This window comes from Salvelinus fontinalis, chromosome 11 (assembly GCF_029448725.1).
Source record: "Salvelinus fontinalis isolate EN_2023a chromosome 11, ASM2944872v1, whole genome shotgun sequence".
Taxonomy (NCBI): Eukaryota; Metazoa; Chordata; class Actinopteri; order Salmoniformes; family Salmonidae; genus Salvelinus; species Salvelinus fontinalis.
Genome location: NC_074675.1, coordinates 51,782,591 through 51,808,233, shown reverse-complemented (window position 1 = coordinate 51,808,233; position 25,643 = coordinate 51,782,591). Strand labels below are relative to the sequence as shown.

Here is a 25,643-nt window from a genome sequence, read left to right as displayed (position 1 = left end):
GGGCTGAGAGGAGGGGCTGAGAGGAGGGGCTGAGTGGAGGGGCTGAGTGGAGGGGCTGAGAGGAGGGGCTGAGTGGAGGTGCTGATAGGAGGTGCTGAGAGGAGGGGCTGAGTGGAGGGGCTGAGTGGAGGGGCTGAGTGGAGGGGCTGAGTGGAGGGGCTGAGTGGAGGGGCTGAGTGGAGGGGCTGAGTGGAGGGGCTGAGTGGAGGGGCTGAGTGGAGGGGCTGAGAGGAGGGGCTGAGTGGAGGGGCTGAGAGGAGGGTCACTTTCTAGGGTCCCTTGCGGCTCTGTGCTTATTATAAAACAAGCTCCTCCTCCCGCAGGTACATTTATGCCTCAATAGTCTAATTTAGGTCTATTATTCAATCCGTATGGGGGAAATTCAGCGTTACAGCGTGATTTAAATTCAAATGCAATTTTCCCGCATTAGCGGAGACTGTGTTCACAGTAAGATGAGGCGGGAAACTTGATGAAGACGGGAAGCAAAATGTAGTAACAGAGAAGGCATGAATGGCAACATTTGGTGACCAGTTCATCACTGTGGTCAATTCATGTATCTTTTGAATTACTTGTTTTGTGTCAGTGAGTGACTTCCATGTGAATGACCTATGACCTCCCATCCCCTCTCTCTCTCTCTCTCTCTCTCTCTCTCTCTCTCTCTCTCTCTCTCTCTCTCTCTCTCTCTCTCTCTCTCTCTCTCTCTCTCTCTCTCTCTCTCTCTCTCTCTCTCTCTCTCTCTCTCTCTCTCTCTCTCTCTCTCTCTCTCTCTCTCTCTCTCTCTCTCTCTCTCTCTCTCTCTCTCTCTCTCTCTCTCTCTCTCTCTCTCTTTCTCTCTTTCTCTCTTTCTCTCTTTCTCTCTTTCTCTCTTTCTCTCTTTCTCTCTCTCTCTCTCACCTCTGTTACCCCATAATGCACTTGGCCTCCTGGTGTCATAGCCTTTCCTACGTTATGTTTGATTTGACAGTGTATCTGTTCTACAGGACTTCAGAGCTGGCCTGGGTATTTCCCTGATCGATTTGACTGCTTCTAACATTAAAGAGACAGACAGGAGGCTCTTCCAAATCAACACCCCCTTCAGAAACTTCTGGTGAGTGTGTGTTCCTGTGTCTGTGTATGAGAGAAATGATGTGCATGAGCAAGTGTATGTTTGTGTGTGTGTGAATGGCTGTGTATGAACCCATGTGTGTGTTGGTGTTTCATACCCATCTATCACTCCTTCTCTCCTCCCGGCCTAAGATAGAAGCTTAGTATAAAAATAGAAAAAGGCCGTTCAAACATAAGCATCTTATTCCATTTTACCTACAATAATCGTATATCTCGCAAAACAATCCAAACTCACATTCAAAGAAACTCACATTCATCTCTGGTTAAAAGGCAGAGAGAGCCAGGGGGTGCCACTCCAGCCAGCTCGAAAACTACGCTACCTCTGTTTCATCACAGTGGTCAGGGAGTGGACGTGTTACTTACATTTGACATTTTAGTCTGTTGGCCGACGCTCTTGTCCAGAGCGACTTACAGGAGCAATTCGAGTTAAGTGCCTTGATCGCGGACATATCAACGTATTGTTCACCTAGTCTGCTCGGGGATTTGAACCAGCAACCTTTTGGTTAAATAAGGGATCGTAGTGTGAGAGCTGGATCCTGAATATGAATAGAAGTTGAATGTCATAAAGTACTGTACTTTACTGCCTCCTCTGTAGGCTATGTTAATGAAACAAGAAATGCTGTGTGACTGTAAAACAACCATCTCAAAACACCTCTTCCCCTTCTCTCTTAACGTCTGTACTCATAGCAAACATAGCTTGCTTTATTTAAAGTACCATATTGCTAGTCTGGTGGTGATTGGTGAAGCAAAGCAAAGAAACACCACAGGGTGAATCCCGCCATTAAAAACAATGAAACCAATCACAGAGTGAATCTTTACAGCTTAAAGTGATTCAATGAGTTTTATCTAAATCCCAGGTAGGAGATGCTAGTAGGGTTGAAATTGATTTAGATCCATGAAAACTCCTCAGGTGCCCATCACCTCATCAGGATGTTCCACGATTATTCTCACAGAGTCCTCTTTGAAGCACAAAAATCACAATTATACCCATCTCTTTATAGAACTGAAACGAACACGGCCATTAAGGAGAGATAGATAAACAGATTGATCGGTCATATATATGCCAGGTGAAGAAACAACAAATGATTTAATGCGCGGCAACAATCCAAAACAATTCTAGCGAACAGGTAGTGTTTTGTCTCGGCGGTTGGGCTTTAAATGGGCCATTAACAGACAAACAAGCAAGCGGCTCATCGATTATAGCCGTGTAGGTCCCGGGGTCGCTCAAAACGCTTCATCTGCCCCGTCCTCCATAGCGGCAGCCCGTACAAGGGATGCTGTTGCATCACAGCGCCAGGCGTGCACAACCCTCCCGGGAGATTTGTTAAAAAAAAATGTAAAAAAATAGATCAATAATTAGCGCTTGTCTTCCTGGAGCCCTGCTCTCTCCTCGTACACATGGCAGGTCGGTCATACACTAATGAGACAGGGTGTGTGTGTGTGTGTGTGTGTGATGTTTTCCTGGCCCCTTCACATTCCCCCTCGCAGTGTGTGTCCCACCGAGCCTCACACACATTCACCTCTGGGGGAAAGTGACAGGGGCCAGGAAAACAAAACAACACAGCCACAAGGTCTTCAACAGCAGTTACTCTTCCTGTAATCAACGGTTAGCTCCAGCGATAGCTTATTAGCATTAGGCTCAGTTATCAGTCAACAGTGTATTAGCATTGGGCTCAGATCTCAGTCAACAGTGTTTTAGCATTGAGCTTAGCTCTCAGTCAACAGTGTTTTACCATTGAGCTTAGCTCTCAGTCAACAGTGTTTTAGCATTGAGCTTAGCTCTCAGTCAACAGTGTTTTACCATTGAGCTTAGCTCTCAGTCAACAGTGTTTTACCATTGAGCTTAGCTCTCAGTCAACAGTGTTTTACCATTGAGCTTAGCTCTCAGTCAACAGTGTTTTACCATTGAGCTTAGCTCTCAGTCAACAGTGTTTTAGCATTGAGCTTAGCTCTCAGTCAACAGTGTTTTACCATTGAGCTTAGCTCTCAGTCAACAGTGTTTTACCATTGAGCTTAGCTCTCAGTCAACAGTGTTTTACCATTGAGCTTAGCTCTCAATCAACAGTGTTTTACCATTGAGCTTAGCTCTCAATCAACAGTGTATTAGCATTAGGCTCAGATCTCAGTCAACAGTCTATTAGCATTGGGCTCAGATCTCAGTCAACAGTCTATTAGCATTGGGCTCAGATCTCAGTCAACAGTCTATTAGCATTAGGCTCAGATATCAGTCAACAGTCTATTAGCATTAGGCTCAGATATCAGTCAACAGTCTATTAGCATTAGGCTCAGATCTCAGTCAACAGTGTATTAGCATTAGGCTCAGATATCAGTCAACAGTCTATTAGCATTAGGCTCAGATATCAGTCAACAGTCTATTAGCATTAGGCTCAGATATCAGTCAACAGTCTATTAGCATTAGGCTCAGATCTCAGTCAACAGTGTATTAGCATTAGGCTCAGATATCAGTCAACAGTCTATTAGCATTAGGCTCAGATATCAGTCAACAGTCTATTAGCATTGGGCTTAGATCTCAGTGTATTAAGAACATACGATAACACTTTGTATTTTAAGGGGTCGCAAATAATTTAGAAGGCATTTATGAAGTGTGTTCAACATTTATTCATCATTACTCCCACATTTATAAACCATTTACTAATTATTTTTGTTGCTCCTAATCTAAATTGAGCGCTATTTATGCTTTATAAATACTTTATAAATGTGTTGAATGACCAGTGTAATTTCTCACAAAAAGATGGGCATGCCATTAGGTGACATTCCAGTAGTACCTAGTAAAATCACAAGCACACAACACAGGATGTTTAAGGAAATACTTATACACATCTAAATAACTAGCTTGCTAGCTTATACACATCTAAATAACTAGCTTACTAGCTTATACATATCTAAATAACTAGCTTACTAGCTTATACATGTCTAAATAACTAGCTTGCTACCGTATACACATCTAAATAACTAGCTTACTAGCTTATACATATCTAAATAACTAGCTTACTAGCTTATACATGTCTAAATAACTAGCTTGCTACCGTATACACATCTAAATAACTAGCTTACTAGCTTATACATATCTAAATAACTAGCTTACTAGCTTATACATGTCAAAATAACTAGCTTACTAGCTTATACATGTCTAAATAACTAGCTTGCTACCGTATACACGTCTAAATAACTAGCTTACTAGCTTATACATGTCTAAATAACTAGCTTACTAGCTTATACATGTGTAAAAAAACTAGCTTACTAGCATATACACATCAAAATAACTAGCTTTCTAGCTTATACACATCAAAATAACTAGCTTTCTAGCTTATACATGTGTAAATAACTAGCTTACTAGCTTATACATGTCTAAATAACTAGCTTACTAGCATATACACATCTAAATAACTAGCTTACTAGCATATACACATCAAAATAACTAGCTTTCTAGCTTATAAATGTGTAAATAACTAGCTTACTAGCTTATACATGTCTAAATAACCAGCTTATTAGCTTATTCATGTGTAAATAACTAGCTTACTAGCTTATACATGTCTAAATAACTAGCTTACTAGCTTATAAAAGTCAACATAACTAGCTTACTAGCTTATACATATCTAAAAAACTAGCTTACTACCTTATACACGTCTAAATAACTAGCTTACTAGCTTATAGACGTCTAAATAACTAGCTTACTAGCTTATGAATGTCTAAATAAATAGCTTATTAGCTTATACACGTCTAAATAACTAGCTTACTACCTTATACATGTCTAAATATCTAGCTTACTAGCTTATACATGTCTAAATAACCAGCTTATTAGCTTATACATGTCTAGCTTACTAGCTTATACACATCTAAATAACTAGCTTACGACCTTATACATGTCTAAATAACTAGCTTTTACCTTATACATGTCTAAATAACTAGCTTACTAGCTTATACATGTCTAAATAACCAGCTTATTAGCTTATACACGTCTAAATAACTAGCTTACTACCTTATACATGTCTAAATAACCAGCTTATTAGCTTATACACGTCTAAATAACTAGCTTACTACCTTATACATGTCTAAATAACCAGCTTATTAGCTTATACATGTCTAGCTTACTAGCTTATACACATCTAAATAACTAGCTTACTACCTTATACATGTCTAAATAACTAGCTTACTACCTTATACATGTCTAAATAACTAGCTTACTAGCTTATACATGTCTAAATAACTAGCTTACTACCTTATACATGTCTAAATAACCAGTTTATTAGCTTATATATGTCTAGCTTACTAGCTTATACACATTTAAATAACTAGCTTACTACCTTATACACGCCTAAATATCTAGCTTACTACCTTATACACGTCTAAATAACTAGCTTACTAGCTTACACACGTCTAGATAACTAGCTTACTACTTTATACACATCTGAATAACTAGCTTACTAGCTTATACACATTTAAATAACTAGCTTACTACCTTATACACGTCTAAATAACTAGCTTACTAGCTTACACACATCTGAATAACTAGCTTACTAGCTTGTCTTTGTGTTGTCTGTAGCTGGTGAGGTGTGGAAACACTTTGCTGCTTTTATGGATTTTGTTCTGTAGCTTTTTGTGCTATTGCTCTGTCTGTCTGCGTGCTTGTGACGTAGAAGTCCGTCACTGGCCGCGGGCAGCAATTGGTTCTTCAACGCACACACGCATTCATCACTCCTCCCTGTGCCATTATAAGATAAGTTAACAATGTGGGTCGACACACAAATTAACTTCTGTCTTAGTGCATACATTTCACACTTATGTCAATGTTCATATTTGAGATATACAATATAAATGATACTTATCAATGTTGTGGATGAGCGCATTGTTTGTTTGTTCTGTTCCTCTCTCTCTCCATCTCTGTAGCTTCCGGGTATGCTGGAAAAGGACCCGAGCTAAGGGAATTGGGCTGGCTTTATAGTGCCTGTCCCAAATGGCTCATTAATGCATATGGGCATATTGAAAGATATTGTCAGTAGTGATGTAATGTTGTAAATGTTATGTTGTAATATTGTTTAAAACCGTGTTGCAATGTATATCCTTTAGTATGTTTAGTTAATGGAAAATGTAGGTTTGTATTGTTAATTGCTTAATTAATTAGGGTTAATTGTTCTGAGGGGAGGGGCTAGCCCTACAAAAGGAGCCTCTCTTTCAGTTCATGGAGAGGCATTTTGAGAGGCATTTTGAGAGGCATTTTGGGGAGGCATTTTGAGAGGCATTGTGAGAGGCATTTTAGAGGCATTTTGGATCGAGCTGTGGATGGGGCAGCATTGTTTTTAAGCTGTCCCATAAGGTAGACGTTGATGGCAGTACTGTTGTTTTTTGTTCCGGAATCACTTGTAAATAAACACCTTTGCACAGAAGAACTTTTGCGGCTCCGCCATCTTTTTATTTTGATAGAGGTTAGGTTATCCAGTTTAGCCTTCTGGCCTACTCTACGTGACAAATGTTGCTTGTCCTATCTTTCTCTGTCTGCGTGCTACTTGTTGCTTGTCCTATCTTTCTCTTTCTGCGTGCTAAATGTTGCTTGTCCTATCTTTCTCTTTCTGCGTGCTACATGTTGCTTGTCCTATCTTTCTCTTCTGCGTGCTAAATGTTGCTTGTCCTATCTTTCTCTTCTGCGTGCTAAATGTTGCTTGTCCTATCTTTCTCTTTCTGCGTGCTACATGTTGCTTGTCCTATCTTTCTCTTTCTGCGTGCTACATGTTGCTTGTCCTATCTTTCTCTGTCTGTGTGCTAAATGTTGCTTGTCCTATCTTTCTCTGTCTGCGTGCTACGTGTTGCTTGTCCTTTGTTACTCTGTCTCTCTGCGTGCTACGTGTTGCTTGTCCTGTGTTGCTCTTCTGTCTGCTATGTGTTGCTTGTCCTGTGCTTGTCCATGTTGCTCTGCATGTGCTCACTGCTCGTTGTGTGTCTGTATTGTTATTGGAATGGTTTTTAATAATCTGCCCAGGGACTGTGGTTGAAAATTAGCCCGCTGGCTAAAACCGTCATTTTTACTGAAACGTTGATTAATGTGCTCTATCCCTGTAAAAATAAACTCAAACTTCAGTGTTACAGATGTGGGAGTAGTGATGTAATAAATGGTAAACTCAATACCTTACGAATGGATTGTAAATGCCTCATGAATGGTTTATAAATGTCTTACGAATGGTTTGTAAATGCCTCATGAATGGTTTATAAATGCCTTACGAATGGTTTATAAATCCCTTACGAATGGTTTAGAAATGCCTTACGAATAGTTTAGAAATCCCTTACGAATGGTTTATAAATCCCTTATGAATGGTTTATAAATCCCTTACGAATGGTTTAGAAATGCCTTACGAATAGTTTAGAAATCCCTTACGAATGGTTTATAAATGCCTTACGAATGGTTTATAAATGCCTTATGAATGGTTTATAAGTGCCTTATGAATGGTTTGTTACGGTGTTACCGAACACTTCAGGTTTTTACTTGTAGAACATGTGCTGGTGCTGGATTGGTATATAATTTGCCGTGGTAATGGCTAATGGAAGGGCACAGGTTGCTCTATGCTAGCACTGGCCTCTTTGGATTATTCATACAGCAATAGCAGAACACTGAACAGAAGCGGTAATGATGGCTTACGGCACAACAATGCACTGACTCACTCCGTGCCAAATCATAGTGAGAAGTGAGCGTGTGCTCGCGTCTGCACCAAGGTCAAACATGTCTCTTTCTCTGTGGTGTTGGAGTCAGTAGTTCACTCTCCCTCTTCCTCTGTGGTGTTGGAGTCAGTAGTTCACTCTCCCTCTTCCTCTGTGGTGTTGGAGTCAGTAGTTCACTCTCCCTCTTCCTCTGTGGTGCTGGAGTCAGTAGTTCACTCTCCCTCTTCCTCTGTGGTGCTGGAGTCAGTAGTTCACTCTCCATCTTCTTCTGTGGTCTTGGAGGCAGTAGTTCACTCTCCCTCTTCCTCTGTGGTGTTGGAGTCAGTAGTTCACTCTCCCTCTTCCTCTGTGGTGTTGGAGTCAGTAGTTCACTCTCCCTCTTCCTCTGTGGTGCTGGAGTCAGTAGTTCACTCTCCCTCTTCTTCTGTGGTCTTTGAGGCAGCTGTTGAAGTCCTGATGGGAACAGTCATCCCTTTGGAATTGCCCTCAGCAGAAAGCAGATAGGTTGATTGAGTTCAGATGCTCTCCTATCGATCCCAACAACTGCTGCTGCTGCTGCTGCTCTGGGATATACTACCACCGACCCTCTGTGTCAACAGGAAAGAGCGGGATGGAGAGGGAGATGGGAGGGGGAGGGGGGGGGGGAGACAGAAAGAGATGTTACCATGGAAACCACCAGACTAACTTCATCTCAGCTTCTCTCCTCTCTTCTCTCCTCCCTCATCTCCTATCCTCCCTCCCTCCCTCTCTTCCATCCTTCTTTCCAGCAGCAAGCAAAGCGATTCAGCAGCTCTACTCGCAGCTGCAATGTGTGCATTTTTATGCGTGCCTGTGAGAGAAAGTAATAGTTCTGTTGAAAAGCTTTGGGAGAAGCACTGCGCTCAGTAGCTGTCTTGCTAGAAGCCTAATGAGTGAGACATGGCTGGAGTAAGTGACAGGGTAGCACCGGTCTCGGATGACTCCCAGTCACTTTAGGCCCTGATAGGCACCCAATTTGGGGAGCTCTTCCTCTCCCAGCCCGAGAGAGTGGCGGGGGGGATAGGAATGTGTGTTTCTGTGAAAGCGGAGGGAAAAGGATTGTGTGCTAAAGGATTCTGAGTGGTAGAAAAAGAGCAACATGACTGATATGGAGTGTATGTGTGTGTGTCTGAGATTGAAATATACACACGCGCACTGTGAGACATGTATTCTTTTGCACACTTATATATAGACTCTAATGGCTGACATATCAACATCTTTCTCCAATGTTCTCATCTTCCCTCCCTGTTATTCATTTTCCACTCTCTCTCTTCCTTCCTCTCTCTTCCTTCCTCTCACCCTCTCATGTGAGAATATTATTCCAATGTTCTCCGTTAGTGTTTCATATTACACTGATGAAGATGTCAAAGGACCTGTTTACAGTGCCTTGCAAAAGTATTCACAACCCTGGATATTTTTACTATTTTGTTGAATGACGACCTGTAATTTAAATAGATTTTATTTGGATTTCATGTAATGGACATACACAAAATATAGTCCAAATTGATGAAGTGAAATTAAAAAAATAACTTGTTTAAAAAAGAGGAGAAAAAAGAAAAGGAAAAGTGGTTGTAATGGTGTTCCTCTCTCTCTTCATAAGAAGAGGTGGAGTAGTGATCGAGCCAAGGCGCAGCGGGTTGTGAATACATGATGATTTATTAAATAAACAAAACAGACAAAAACGAAAACGAACTATACTTGATATAACTAACAAAATAACAAAACGATGTAGACAGACCTGAACAAACGAACTTACAAATACACGAAGCACGCCGACACAGGAACAGACTACATAAACGCACGAACAAACCGAAACAATCCCGTATGGTGTAACATTGACACAGAAACAGGAGACAATCACCCACAAACAAACAGTGAGAACACCCTACCTAAATATGACTCTTAATTAGAGGAGAACGCAAAACACCTGCCTCTAATTAAGAGCCATACCAGGCAACAAAAACCAACATAGAAACAGATAACATAGACTGCCCACCCAAAACACATGCCCTGACCTAAACACATACAAAAACAACATAAAACAGGTCAGGACCGTTACAGTGGTTTATATATTCCTTTGTTATGAAGCTCCTAAATAATATCTGGTGCAAACAGTTACCTTCAGAAGTCACATAATTAGTTAAATAAAGTCCACCTGTATGCAATCTAAGTGTCAAATGATCTCAGTATATATACACACCTGTTCTGAAAGGCCCCAGAGTCTGCAAGACCACTAAGCAAGGCGCACCACCAAGCAAGAGGCACCATGAAGACCAAGGAGCTCTCCAAACAGGTCATTGATAAAGTTGTGGAGAAGTACAGATCAGGATTGGATTATAAAAAAATATCAGATACATTGAACATCCCACGGAGCACCATTAAAACCATCATTAAAAAAATGACAGAATATGGCACCACAACAAACCTGCCAAGAGAGGGCCGCCCACCAAAACTCACAGACCAGGCAAGGAGGGCATTAATCAGAGAGACAACAAAGAGACCAAAGATAACCCTGAAGGAGCTGCAAAGCTCCACAGCGAAGATTGGAGTATCTGTCCATAGGATCACTTTAAGCCGTACACTCCACAGAGCTGGGCTTTACGGAAGAGTTAACAAAAAAAAAACAATGCTTAAAGAAAAAAATAAGAAAACACATTTGGTGTTTTCCAAAAGACATGTGGGAGACTCCCCAAACATATGGAAGAACTCTGGTCAGATGAGACGAAAATGTAGCTTTTTGGCCATCAAGGAAAACGTTATGTCTGGAGCAAACCCAACACCTCATCAACCCGAGAATACCATCCCCACAGTGAAGCATGGTGGTGACAGCATCATGCTGTGGAGATGTTTTTCATCAGCAGGGACTGGGAAACTGGTCAGAAATGAATGAGTGATGGATGGCGCTAAATACAGGGAAACTCTTGAGGGAAACTTGTTTCAATCTTCCAGAGACTTGAGACTGGGATGGAGGTTCACCTTCCAGCAGGACAATGACCTTAAGCATACTGTTAAAGCGACACTCGAGGGGTTGAAGGGGAAACATTTACATGTCTTGGAATGGCCTAGTCAAAGCCCAGACCTCAATCCAATCGATAATCTGTGGTATGACTTAAAGATTGCTGTACACCAGCGGAACCCATCCAACTTGAAGGAACTGGAGCAGTTTTGCCTTGAATAATGGGCAAAAATCACAGTGGCTAGATGTGCCAAGCTTATAGAGACATACCCCAAGAGACTTGCAGCTGTAATTTTAGCAAAAGGTGGCTCTACAAAGTATTGACTTTGAGGGGGGTGAATGGTTATGCACGCTCAAGTTTTATGTGTTTTTCAGTTATTTCTTGTTTGTTCGACAATAAAAAATATTTTGCATCTTCAAAGTGGTAGGCATGTTGTGTAAATCAAATGATACAACCCCCCCAAAATGTATTTTAATTCCAGGTTGCAACAAAATAATTTAAATTCAAAGGGAGGTGAAGCCACTGTATACCCCTACGTATGTATGCACACACACACACACACACACACACACACACACACACACACACACACACACACACACACACACACACACACACACACACACACACACACTTAACCAATGATGTGTATAACCTCACAGTCGGCATTTCAATTCATCCCAAAGGTTTTTATGGGGTTGTGGTCAGGGCTCTTTGCAGGCCAGTCAAGTTCTTCTAGACCGATCTCTTTTTCTCTATGGACCTCGCTTTGAGCACGGGGGCATTGTCATGCTGAAACTGTTGCTACAAAGTTGGAAGCACATAATTGTCTAGAGTGTCATTGTATGTTAAGATTTCCCTTCATTGGATCTAAGGGGCCTAGCCCGAAACATGAACCCCCATACCATTCTTCTTCCTCCACCAAACTTTACAGTTGCACTATGCATTTGGGTAGGTAGCGTTCTCCTGGCATCTGCCAAACCCAGATTTAGCTGTCGGGCTGCCAGATGGTGAAGCGTGATTCATCTCTCCAGAGAACGCTTTTTAACTGCTCCAGAGTCCAATGGCGGCGAGCTTTACACCACTCCAGCCGACGCTTCGCATTGCACATGGTTATGTTAGGCTTGTATGCGGCTGCTCGGCCATGGAAACACATTTCATGAAGCTCCTGATAAATAGTTATTGTGCTGACGATGCTTCCAGAGGCAGTTTGGAACTTGGTAGTGAGTGTTGCAACCGAGGACAGACACTTTTTACATGCTACACCAAGGGTGGGCAATTCCAGTCCTCGATGGCCTGATTGATGTCACATTTTTGCCCCAGCCCCAGCTAACACACCTGTCTCCAATAATCACCTAATCACGATCTTCAGTTTAGAATGCAGTTTGGTTAATCAGCTGTGTTTGCTAGGGATGGAGAAAAAGTGTGACACCAATCAGGCCCCAGAGGACTGGAGTTTCCACCGCTGTGCTACACGTTTCAGCACTCGGCGGTCCCGTTCTGTGAGCTTGTTTGGCCTACCACTTCACAGCTGAGCCGTTGTTTCTCCTAGATGTTTTCACTTCACAATAACAGCACTTCACAATATAAGCACTTACAGTTGACCGGGGCAGCTCTAGCACGGCAGAAATTTCACACACTGACTTGTTGGATAGGTGGCATCCTATGACGGTGCCACTTTGAATGTCACTGAGCTCTTCAGTAAGGCCAATCTACTGTCAATGTTTGTGTATGGAGATTGCATGGCTGCATGTTTTATTTTATACACCTCTCAGCAAAGGGTTTGACTGAAATAGCCAAATCTACAAATTTTAAGGGGTGTCCACATACTTTTGTTTATGCAGTGCCTTCATAAAGTATTCAGACCCCTTGACTTTTTCCACTTTTTGTTACATTACAGCCTTATTCTAAAATTGATTAAATCGTTTTTTTCCCTCATCAATCTACAGACAATAAACCATAATGACAAAGCAAAAATGTGTTTTTAGACATTTTTGCTAATGTATTTGTTTTTAGGCCTTATGACTATTTGTAAACTGCTTACCAATGTAATTAGAGCAGTAAAGATACATGTTTAGTCATACCCATGATATACGGTCTGATATATCACGGCTGTCAGCCAATCAGCATTCAGGGCATGAACCACACCGTTATAGACACCTTAATGTGTATTTTTTATTTTTATGTGAACAGAAAATAAAATAAAAAATATGTTTTTATTTTAGAGAGTACGAATGTTACTGTCCCCACTACAACAAATACATACTTAAATAATTCTAATTTTGACCTTGAAAATGTAATTGAAATACTCTAGACCCTATACATTCCAATGTAGGACTGCTCCTTCTGAGGACTACAAATATGGCCGACCGTTTGCTTCAAAACCTCTAATTGGCCAATACATACCGTCAGCAATACAGGTTTTATATGCATCATTGCACTTAACCTATTCAACCCATACACATCACCCACAATGTAAAGAAACCATATATCCCCACCACATGAAGCAACAAAAATTGTATGTACTGTTTAATTGGTCTGCTAAAATCAATAATGTGGTGTAAAAAAAGATATATATATTGTTGCAGCTTCACGGCCGAGTCGGAAAGGGAGAAAGAGGAGTGGATTGAAGCATTCCAGGAATCGATAGCCGAAACGCTCTCCGATTACGAAGTGGCCGAGAAGATCTGGTTCAACGAGTCCAACAGGATCTGTGCCGACTGCCGTGCGTCGCAGCCCGAATGGGCCTCCATCAATCTGGGGGTTGTCATCTGTAAGAAGTGTGCAGGTACTAAAGAGACTGTCGCTATGCCAATATCACTCTCCAAGCTTTACATTCCTTTATGATCTAGCCTTCTATCTATAGACACTACTTCCACTCCCTCCATACCTCTCCTTCACACATGCATCCCTTCTGTCCTCTTTTTCCCCTTCCCTTCTTCCCTTCCTCGCCCCGTCTCCTTCTCCCTCTCGTTCCCCCTCCTCCTTCTTGCTCTTCACTTTAACTGATTGATAGACTCTGTTGAACATGAAAATGGAGCTCGACTCCTCGCCTCACTTTTCACAAATGGAACAGGGGATGGGTGGACGGAGGGGGAAACCAACCATTTCAGAGAGAGACGGAGAGAGAGAAAGAAAAAGGAAGAGAACAAGCCAGGGAGAGAATGAGAAAGAGATAAAGAAGAGAGAGGTAGCGAGAGGAAAAGAGAAAAGGGAGGCCTCACCGATCTCATGTGTTACACCACCGGGGAAGACTATTAAGAGCTCATGTGTTACACCACCGAGGAAGACTATTAAGAGCTCATGTGTTACACCACAGGGGAAGACAATTAAGAGCTCATGTGTTACACCACCGGGGAAGACTATTAAGAGCTCATGTGTTAAACCACCGAGGAAGACTATTAAGAGCTCATGTGTTACATCACCGAGGAAGACTATTAAGAGCTCATGTGTTACACCACCGAGGAAGACTATTAACCTGTCTAGGATCAGCGTGGCGCTAGCGGCACACCCCCCCCCCCCCCACTGAAAAACCAGTGCCGCGAAATTCAAAAAAAATATTTTTTTAAAATATTTAACTTTCACACATTAAAGTCCAATACAGCTAATGAAAGACACAGATCTTATGAATCCAGTCAACATTTCCGATTTTTAAAATGTTTTACAGGGAAGACACAATATGTAAAGATGTACATCTATTACCTAAAAACACATTAGCATAATCCACCATCTTTTATTTGTCCACCAACACCAGTAGCCATCACCAATTCGGCTAAACTAAGATATTTATAGCCCCTAACCAACAAAAAAACTCATTAGATGACAGTCTGATAACATATTTATGGTATGGGATAGGTTTTGTTAGAAAAAAGTGCATATTTCAGGTATATGGCATAGTTTACAATTGCACCCACCATCACAAATGGACTAGAATAATTACAATGAGCAACGTGTTTACCTAACTACTAATCATCAAACATTTCGTAAAAATACACAGCATACACGAATCGAAAGACACAGATCCTGTGAATACAGACAATATTTCAGATTTTCTAAGTGTCTTACAGCGAAAACACAATAAATCGTTATATTAGCTTAGCACATAGCAATTAGCAGCCCAGCATTGATTCTAGCCAAAGTGAGCGATAAAAGTCAACATCGCCAAAAGATATTAATTTTTTCACTAACCTTCTCAGAATTCTTCCGATGACACTCCTGTAACATCACATTACAACATGCATATACAGTTTGATCGAAAATGTTTATATTTAGCCACCAAAATCATGGTTAGACAATGTGAAATGTAACTCGGCTGGTCAGAATTTGTCCTTGCGCCACTTAGACAGTGATCTACTCTTATACATAAATACTCATAAACGTGACTAAAAAATATAGGGTGGACAGGGATTGATAGACAATTTAATTCTTAATACAATTGCGTTATTACATTTTTTAATTTATCCTTACTTTTCAATACAGTTTGCGCCAAGCGAAGCTACGTCAAAAAACATGGCGTCCTAAGCCACTAAAATGTTTCGACAGAAACACGATTTATCATAATAAAAATGTCCTACCTTGAGCTGTTCTTCCATCAGTATCTTGGGCAAAGGATCCTTTCTTGGGAGAAATCGTCTTTTGGTGGAAAGCTGTCCTCTTGCCATGTGGAAATGTCAACTACGTTCGGGATGAACTGAAAAGCGTGCCCAACTTTTCACATCGTTGCAAAAATAAATGTCCCAAAATCGCACTAAACGGATATAAATTGCTATAAAACGCTTTAAATTAACTACTTTGTGATGTTTGTAACTCCTATAACGAGTGAAAAGATGACCGGAGAAATATAACAGGCTAAACTAACGCTTGGAACAGGAGAGGGTCGGTGTCTTCCACGCGCATTACGCAGCAAGAAAAGACTTGCTAGCTAAAGGTTTTTTTCATTTGTAGGGCCTGTGAACGAGCAATCGAGCCCGTTGGAATCGTCATCACGTAAAGGCATCCAGGGGAAGACGTAAGAAGTGTCCGTATAGTCATAGCAACGACAGTGCCCTTTTAAATGACTTCAGAAAAGTGGCCAACGTTTCTCAAATCTGACTCCATGTCAGGGAAATTGCTGTAGAATGGGCTCTGTTCCACTTAGAGACAAAATTTCAACTCCTATAGAAACTATAGACTGTTTTCTATCCAATAATAATAATAATATGCATATTGTACGATCAAGGATTTTGTGGGAAGCCGTTTAAAAAATTAGCCACATTAGCATAAATAGTCTAAACAGCGCCCCCATCCCCAACAGGTTAAGAGCTCATGTGTTACACCACCGAGGAAGACTATTTAAGAGCTCATGTGTTACACCACCGAGGAAGACTATTAAGAGCTCATGTGTTACATCACCGAGGAAGACTATTAAGAGCTCATGTGTTACATCACCGAGGAAGACTATTAAGAGCTCATGTGTTACATCACCGAGGAAGACTATTAAGAGCTCATGTGTTACACCACCGAGGGGGATTTTGTGTGTGCTTTCCTAGCCTCTGACTAGCTGGACGGATTAGATTAAATTAAAAACAGAGATTACAGTGCCTTGCAAAAGTATTCATCCCCCTTGACATTTCCCCTACTTTTTTTGCATTACAACCTGTAATTTGAATTTATTTTTTATTTTGGATTTCATGTAATGGACATGTAATAGTCCAAATTGGTGAACTGAAGTGAAAAAAATAACTTGCAAAAAAAAAAAAAATGGTAAAGTGGTGCGTGCGTATGTATTCAGTCCCTTTGCTATGAAGCCCCTAAATAAGATCTGGTGCAACCAATTACCTTCAGAAGTCACATAATCTGTCACATGATCTCAGTATATTTACACCTGTTCTGAAAGGCCCCAGAGTCTGCAACACCGCTAAGCAAGTGGCACCATGAAGATCAAGGAGCTCTCCAAACAGGTCAGGGACAACGTTGTGGAGAAGTACAGATCAGGGTTGAGTTATAAAAAAATATCAGAAACTTTGAACATCCCACAGAGCACCAGTAAATCCATTATAAAAAAATTGAAAGAATATGGCACCACAACAATCCTGTCAAGAGAGAGCCGCCCACCAAAACTCACAGACCAGGCAATGAGGGCATTAATCAGAGAGACAACAAAGAGACCAAAGAAAACCCTGAAGGAGCTGCAAAGCTCCACAGCGAAGATTGGAGTATCTGTCCATAGGACTACTTTAAGCCGTACAATCCACAGAGCTGGGCTTTACGGAAGTGTGGCCAAAAAAATCCAAAGCTTAAAGAAAAAAATAAGAAAACACATTTGGTGTTCACCAAAAGACATGTGGGAGACTCCCCAAACATATGGAAGAAGGTACTCTGGTCAGATGAGACAAAAATTTAGCTTTTTGGCCATCAAGAAAAATGCTATGTCTGGAGCAAACCCAACACCTCATCAACCCGAGAATACCATCCCCACAGTGAAGCATGGTGGTGGCAGCATCATGCTGTGGGGATGTTTTTCATCAGCAGGGACTGGGAAACTGGTCAGAAATGAATGAGTGATGGATGGCGCTAAATACAGGGATAACTCTTGAGGGAAATCTGTTTCAATCTTCCAAAGATTTGAGACTGGGATGGAGGTTCACCTTCCAGCAGGACAATGACCATAAGCATACTGTTAAAGCGACACTCGAGTGGTTTAAGGGGAAACATTTACATGTCTTGGAATGGCCTAGTCAAAGCCCAGACCTCAATCTAATTGAGAATCTGTGGTATGACTTAAAGATTACTGTACACCAGCGGAACCTATCCAACTTGAAGGAGCTGGAGCAGTTTTGCCTTGAAGAATGGGCAAAAATCCCAGTGGCTAGATGTGCCAAGCTTATAGAGACATACCTCAAGAGACTTGCAGCTGTAATTGTAGCAAAAAGTGGCTTTACAAAGTATTGACTTTGGGGGGGGTGAATGGTTATGCACATAAGAGACATGCAGCTGTAATTGTTTAAATATTTTGCATCTTCAAAGTGGTAGACATGTTGTGCAAACCCCCCCAAAATGTATTTTATTTCCAGGTTGTCGTGTCTTTGGCTCTGCCGGATTAAGTGATATGACATGCTATTCTATAAAATAATTTCTCTGTAATTCATATTACCTGATTAAGCTAATCAGGTGAATGTAATTAACTAGAAAGTCGGGTCACCACAAAATAATGTTTATAGAGCTGTTATCTTCCGAATAAACTCTTAAAGACCTAGTAATCTTTTACATCAGTAGCAGTCAATATTTAATCGTCACCTTGTTTAGTCTCATCTGAAAGTTGTAAATTATTGGTTATCTTCACGAACCCTGGCCAACAAGTTGAATCAGCAATACAACATTTGGTTTAATTATTTATTTACTAAATAACTAATCACACAGAATTACATATACACAGAATGAATCATAATTTGATGGACCAGGTGAACGGAAGCCGATATAGCGGCTGGTTACACAAAGAAAAGGTGGATGGGGTTTGAATGAAAGAGCGGGAAGACTGAGTAACAAAGGGAGAAGCTATGCTATCGTAAATACAGTATCTTATGCATTCTAAATTACCGCCCATTTGAAAAAGGAAAATGCAATAAATATTTACTCTGAGCTGCGCTTCGGTCGATTGGTCGTAGATGGTAGGCCGGGTTGTTCAGTATGGATGTCTGGTCCTCTGAAGACTGTCTAGTGGTGAACTGGAGCGTGGTTGAATGGGTACTCTGTCCGTCCTCTCCTAGCCCACGTCTACAGTTGCTGCGCTAACGCGACGGCTAGGAGGTGTCACTTCTTTAGTGAATAAGGGTTCAAAGTTCATACCAAGTTGCAAGCTATATGCTCATGCTATATTCTGGCTGGTATAGTCAAAATTCATCCTTCTGGCATGTAGGTCGTCACCTTCACATTGAAATTTGATGCTAATTTCATTAGGTTCTTGCTGAGGTTGGCTTAGTTCTGTAGGTGGTCTTTGTCCTTTCAACGTGGGGGCCTCAAGTCCACACGTCCTTGGAACACGTTATTCTCACGCCGCCAAACTTACCCTAGTAAAACTGACTATCCTACCGATCCTCGACTTCGGCGATGTCATCTACAAAATAGCTTCCAATACTCTACTCAGCAAACTGGATGCAGTTTATCACAGTGCCATCCGTTTTGTTACTAAAGCACCTTATACGACCCACCACTGCGACCTGTATGCCCTAGTCGGCTGGCCCTCGCTACATGTTCGTCATCAGACCCACTGGCTCCAGGTCATCTACAAGGCTATGCTAGGTAAAGTGCCGCCTTATCTCAGTTCACTGGTCACGATGGCTACACCCACCCGTAGCACGCGCTCCAGCAGGTGTATCTCACTGATCATCCCTAAAGCCAAAACCTCATTTGGATGCCTTTCCTTCCAGTTCTCTGCTGCCTGCGACTGGAACGAATTGCAAAAATCTCTGAAGTTGGAGACTTTTATCTCCCTCAACAACTTTAAAAATCTGCTATCCGAGCAGCTAACCGATCGCTGCAGCTGTACATAGTCCATCTGTAAACTACCCACCCAATTTACCTACCTCACCCCCATACTGCTTTTATTTATTTACTTTTCTGCTCTTTTGCACACCAATATCTCTTCTTGCACATGATCATCTGATGATTTATCACTCCAGTGTTAATCTGCTAAATTGTAATTATTCGATTTATTGCCTACCTCATGCCTTTTGCACACATTGTATATAGATTCTCTTTTTTCTACCATGTTATTGACTTGTCTATTGTTTACTCCATGTGTAACTCTGTGTTGTTGTCTGTTCACACTGCTATGCTTTATCTTGGCCAGGTCGCAGTTGCAAATGAGAACTTGTTCTCAACTAGCCTACCTGGTTAAATAAAGGTGAAATAAAAAAATAAAATAAATTATCGGAGCCCTTTTAACGTAGGACTGTCGCCCTACAACCTCGGAACAGAAAGTTACATTTTCGTCAAGGGGCTTATATAGGAGGGGAGAGAAGGGTGTGTTTCATAGTTTATAACCAATGTCTGTTCACATGGGCGGGGCCACTGAGTTGAGCATAGTTCACTCATGAAACCCCAATTCTCTCATTTGGAAGCTAAAATTACATTTAATCTTTTCACAAAAAGTTTCATATTTAATCATTTAAAATGCACAACAATTCCATGTGAATCTGATAACTAGAATGTGTAGATTTTCCAAGATACAGTTTATGTCGTCCTATCATCAGTAATAATGTCTCAGACGCCAACTGATCTGACATCATATTCATTAAGTACCAACGCATATTTTTCAGCTGGTTGGATTACCGAAATATGGTTCCGTTCCCATCTTTTGATGTCAACAGACTCTCTATGTTAACAAAGGGATTTTGAATAGTCACATTGGTAGAGTAGAGAGAGGAAAAAGGGGAAAGTTATTTGTGGGGGTCATAAACCTCCCCACCTCAGGCCAACTCATGACACAGGTTGTAATACAACAAAATAGGAAAAATGCCAAGGGGGGGGGGGGGTGAATACTTCGCATGTCACTGTAGGTCATATGGTGTAATCGCTAAGTTTACCCCTGACACACTAAATGTGATTAGAGAGTGACAAATGCACACACAACGCTGATGTATTAGATATATCTCCCAGTGCATGGTGGTAATATGTACTAGATATATCTCTCAGTGCATGGTGGTAGTTTGTATTAGATATATCTCCCAGTGCATGGTGGTAGTATGTATTAGATATATCCCCCAGTGCATGGTGGTAGTATGTATTAGATATATCTCCCAGTGCATGGTGGTAGTATGTATTAGATATATCTCCCAGTGCATGGTGGTAGTATGTACTAGATATATCTCTCAGTGCATGGTGGTAGTATGTACTAGATATATCTCTCAGTGCATGGTGGTAGTATGTATTAGATATATCCCCCAGTGCATGGTGGTAGTATGTATTAGATATATCTCCCAGTGCATGGTGGTAGTATGTATTAGATATATCCCCCAGTGCATGGTGGTAGTATGTATTAGATATATCTCCCAGTGCATGGTGGTAGTATGTATTAGATATATCCCCCAGTGCATGGTGGTAGTATGTATTAGATATATCTCCCAGTGCATGGTGGTAGTATGTATTAGATATATCTCCCAGTGCATGGTGGTAGTATGTATTAGATATATCTCCCAGTGCATGGTGGTAGTATGTATTAGATATATCCCCCAGTGCATGGTGGTAGTATGTATTAGATATATCTCCCAGTGCATGGTGGTAGTATGTATTAGATATATCTCCCAGTGCATGGTGGTAGTATGTATTAGATATATCTCCCAGTGCATGGTGGTAGTATGTATTAGATATATCTCCCAGTGCATGGTGGTAGTATGTATTAGATATATCTTCCAGTGCATGGTGGTAGTATGTATTAGATAGATCTCCCAGTGCATGGTGGTAGTATGTACTAGATATATCTCTCAGTGCATGGTGGTAGTATGTATTAGATATATCCCCCAGTGCATGGTGGTAGTATGTATTAGATATATCTCCCAGTGCATGGTGGTAGTATGTATTAGATATATCTCCCAGTGCATGGTGGTAGTATGTATTAGATATGTCTCCCAGTGCGTGGTGGTAGTATGTATTAGATATATCTCCCAGTGCATGGTGGTAGTATGTATTAGATATATCTCCCAGTGCATGGTGGTAGTATGTATTAGATATATCTCCCAGTGCATGGTGGTAGTATGTATTAGATAGATCTCCCAGTGCATGGTGGTAGTATGTATTAGATATATCTCCCAGTGCATGGTGGTAGTATGTATTAGATATATCTCCCAGTGCATGGTGGTAGTATGTATTAGATATATCTCCCAGTGCATGGTGGTAGTATGTATTAGATAGATCTCCCAGTGCATGGTGGTAGTATGTATTAGATATATCTCCCAGTGCATGGTGGTAGTATGTATTAGATATATCTCCCAGTGCATGGTGGTAGTATGTATTAGATATATCTCCCAGTGCATGGTGGTAGTATGGATTAGATATATCTCCCAGTGCATGGTTGTAGTATGGATTAGATATATCTCCCAGTGCATGGTGGTAATATATTTTAGACTAATCCATTATGAAATTGGAGTCTTGGTGACTTAACCTTGTCTTTTAGATTTGTTTAAGAGGACACCACCTTTGTACACAAATACACACACAGGCACATAGGACTATGCACACTCTCACACACACATGTATGCTAGCAAACACACACTTAAACACACGACTCTTCATTCTCCCATTCTCTCTCCTCAGGGAGGTCTCAGATACCATGTCTTTGTCATATGTTTTAATTCAACGCGTCACCTCTCTTTATAACCCATGTAATTGGTATTTCTCAAGTTTCCGTCGCAGCTTTTTCAAGCGGTCCTTAATTTTTTTCATTTACAGGAATGTTTAATATTATCGACTCGGAGGTGAGCTGCGTAGGGCAACGTCAAAATGAGTAAGCCATCCTCGGACGGACCACTCGCCTTAAATTACCCAACCCGGTTTGGAAAATCAATGACAAAAATGCTTTTAATTAGGTTTCGGGTGTTACAGAGAATGAAGTTAATTATAGAACTAGAGGAAGAGGAAACTATCAAGGCACAAGGCAAGACCCAAATGCAGAGACAGATGATTGGAGTCTTACAATGTTTAATAATCCAAAGGGGTAGGCAAGAGAATGGTCGTGGACAGGCAAAAAGGTCAAAACCAGATCAGAGTCCAGGAGGTACAGAGTGGCAGACAGGCTCGTGGTCAAGGCAGGCACAGTTGTCAGGCAGGTACAGAGTGGCAGACAGGCTCGTGGTCAAGGCAGGCAGAATGATCAGGCAGGTGGGTACAGAGTGGCAGACAGGCTCGTGGTCAAGGCAGGCACAGTTGTCAGGCAGGAACAGAGTGGCAGACAGGCTCGTGGTCAAGGCAGGCAGAATGATCAGGCAGGTGGGTACAGAGTGGCAGACAGGCTCGTGGTCAAGGCAGGCACAGTTGTCAGGCAGGTACAGAGTGGCAGACAGGCTCGTGGTCAAGGCAGGCAGAATGGTCGGGCAGGCAGGTACAGAGTGGCAGACAGGCTCGTGGTCAAGGCAGGCAGAATGGTCAGGCAGGCAGGTACAGAGTGGCAGACAGGCTCGTGGTCAAGGCAGGCACAATTGTCAGGCAGGCAGGTACAGAGTGGCAGACAGGCTCGTGGTCAAGACAGGCAGAATGGTCAGGCAGGCAGGTACAGAGTGGCAGACAGGCTCGTGGTCAAGGCAGGCACAGTTGTCAGGCAGGTGGGTACAGAGTGGCAGACAGGCTCGTGGTCAAGGCAGGCACAGTTGTCAGGCAGGTGGGTACAGAGTGGCAGACAGGCTCGTGGTCAAGGCAGGCACAGTTGTCAGGCAGGTGGGTACAGAGTCCAGAAACAGGCAACGGTCAAAACCAGAATGGTGTCGTCGAACCAAATTGTTTCTCTCTCTCTCTCTCAATTCAGTTCAATTTCACTGTAAGGGCTTTATTGGCATGGGAAACACATGTTTATGTTGCCAAAGCAAGTGAAATAGATAAACAAATGTGAAATAAAATATTAACAGTAAACATTACACTTACAAAAGTTCCTAAAGAATAAAGACGTTTCAAATGTCATGTTATCTGCAAATAGTTTAAGTACGAAAAATCATATAAATAAACATAAATATAGGTTGTATTTACAATGGTGTTTGTTCTTCACTATTTGCCCTTTTCTTGTGGCAACAGGTCACAAATCTTGCTGTCGTGATTGCACACTGTGGTATTTCACCCAATAAATATGGGAGTTGATCAAAATTGGACTTGTTTTCAATTTCTTTGTGGATCTGTGTAATCTGAGGGAAATATGTGTCTAATATGGTCATACATTTGGAGTTTAGGAAGTACAGCTCAGTTTCCACCTCATTTTGTGGAGAAGTCTGCCTACGGTGGCCTCTCTCAATAGCAAGGCTATGCTCACTGAGTCTGTACATAGTCAAAGCTTTCTTTAATTTTGGGTCAGTCACAGTGGTCAGGAATTCTGCCACTGTGTACTCTCTGTTTAGGGCCAAATAGCATTCTAGTTTGCTCAGTTTTTGGTAAATTCTTTCCAATGTGTCCAGTAATTCACTTTTTGTTTTCTCATGATTTGTTTGGGTCTAATTGTGTTGCTGTCCTGGGTCTCCGTGGGGTCTGTTTATGTTTGTGAACAGAACCCCAGGACCAGCTTGCTTAAGGGACACTTCCCCAGTTTTATTTCACTGTAGGTGATGGCTTTGTTATAGAAGGTTTGGGAATCGCTTCCTTTTCAGTGGTTGTAGAATTTAACGGCTCTTTTTCTGGATTTTGATAATTAGCGGGTATCGGCCAAATTCTGCTCTGCGTGTATTATTTGGTGGTTAACGTTGTACACAGAGGATATTTTTACAGAATTCTGCATGCAGCGTTTCAATTTGTTTTTTGTCTCGTTTTGTGAGTTCTTGGTTGGTGAGCGGACACCAGACCTCACAACCATAAAGGGCAATGGGTTCTATAACGGATTCAACAATTTTAATTGGCATGTCGAATTTGATGTTCCTTTTGATGGCATAGAATGCCCTTCTTGCCTTGACTCTCAGATTGTTCACAGCTTTGTGGAAGTTACCTCTGGCTCTGATGATTAGGCAGAGATAGGTATAGTGTTTTGTGTGCTTTAGGGCAACGGTATCTAGATGCATTTTGTTTTCATGGTCCTGGGAACTGGACCTTTTTTTGCAAAACCATAATTTTTGTCTTACTGAGATTTACTGTCAGGGCCCAGGTCTGACAGAATCTGTGCAGAAGATCTAGGTTCTGCTGTGGGCCCTCCTTGGTTGGGGACAGCAGCACCAGATCATCAGCAAACAGTAGACATTTGAAAGTAGACATATTCTAGTTGGGTGAGAACGGGTGCTGCAGACTGTTCTATTGCCCTGACCAATTCGTCGATACGCCCCTGTGGAAAGAAATGTCTATGTTTTTTGCCAATTTTAACCATGCACTTGTTTGTGTACATGGATTTTATATAATGTCATATGTTTTTCCCCCAACAACCCCTTTCCATCAATTTCAGTATAGCAGGCCCTCATGCCAAATTGAGTCGAAAGCTTTTTTGAAATCAACAAAGCATGAGAAGACTTTGCCTTTGTTTTGTTTGTTTATCAATTAGGGTGTGCACGGTGAATACATGGTATGTTGTACGGTACTTTGGTAAGAAGCCAATTTGACACTGTTTTCACTGAGGAAATGTACGAGTCTAATGTTAATGGTAATGTGGAGGATTTACCCAAGGTTGCTGTTGACGCATATCCCACGGTAGTGTTTGGGGACAAATGTTTCTCCACTTTTGTGGATTGGGGTGATCAGTCCACGGTTCCAAATATTGGGGAAGATGCCAGAGCTGAGCTGTTAAAGAGTTTAAGTATAGCAAATTTGAATTTGTTGTCTGTATATTTTATCATTTAATTTAGGATAACATCAACACCACAGGCCTTTTTTCTCTCCAATGTAATTGGAGAATACAGTGGGCTTTGGTAGTCTTTAAGAGTTGATTCTAAGATTTGTATTTGATCATGTATATGTTTTGCAGTTTGTTCTTTGTCATAGAGCAAAACAGATTGGAGAAGTGGTTATCCATACATCTCTGTTTTGGATAGATAACTTTTTGTGTTTGTTTTGAGTTTTCCAATTTTCCGAGAGGTGGTTAGATTCTATCGATTCTTCAATTACATTGAGCTGATTTCTGACGTGCTGTTCCTTCTTTTTCCGTAGTGTATTTCTGTATTGTTTTAGTGATTCACCATAGTGAAGGCTTAGACTCAGGTTTTCTGGGTCTCTGTTTTTGGTTGGACAGGTTTCTCAATTTCTTTC

General features: G+C 41.4%; 1 protein-coding gene across 1 annotated transcript in view; it reads left to right on the top strand.

The window, feature by feature from the left end:
• arap2 (ArfGAP with RhoGAP domain, ankyrin repeat and PH domain 2) overlaps positions 1 to 25,643 on the top strand; it is a gene marked incomplete in the record, with an annotated part of 210,876 nt that overhangs the window by 91,855 nt on the left and 93,378 nt on the right. Inside the window, 2 exon segments of the mRNA XM_055938983.1 lie at positions 981 to 1,087; positions 13,337 to 13,536. Coding sequence (XP_055794958.1) covers positions 981 to 1,087; positions 13,337 to 13,536 — 307 coding nt within the window.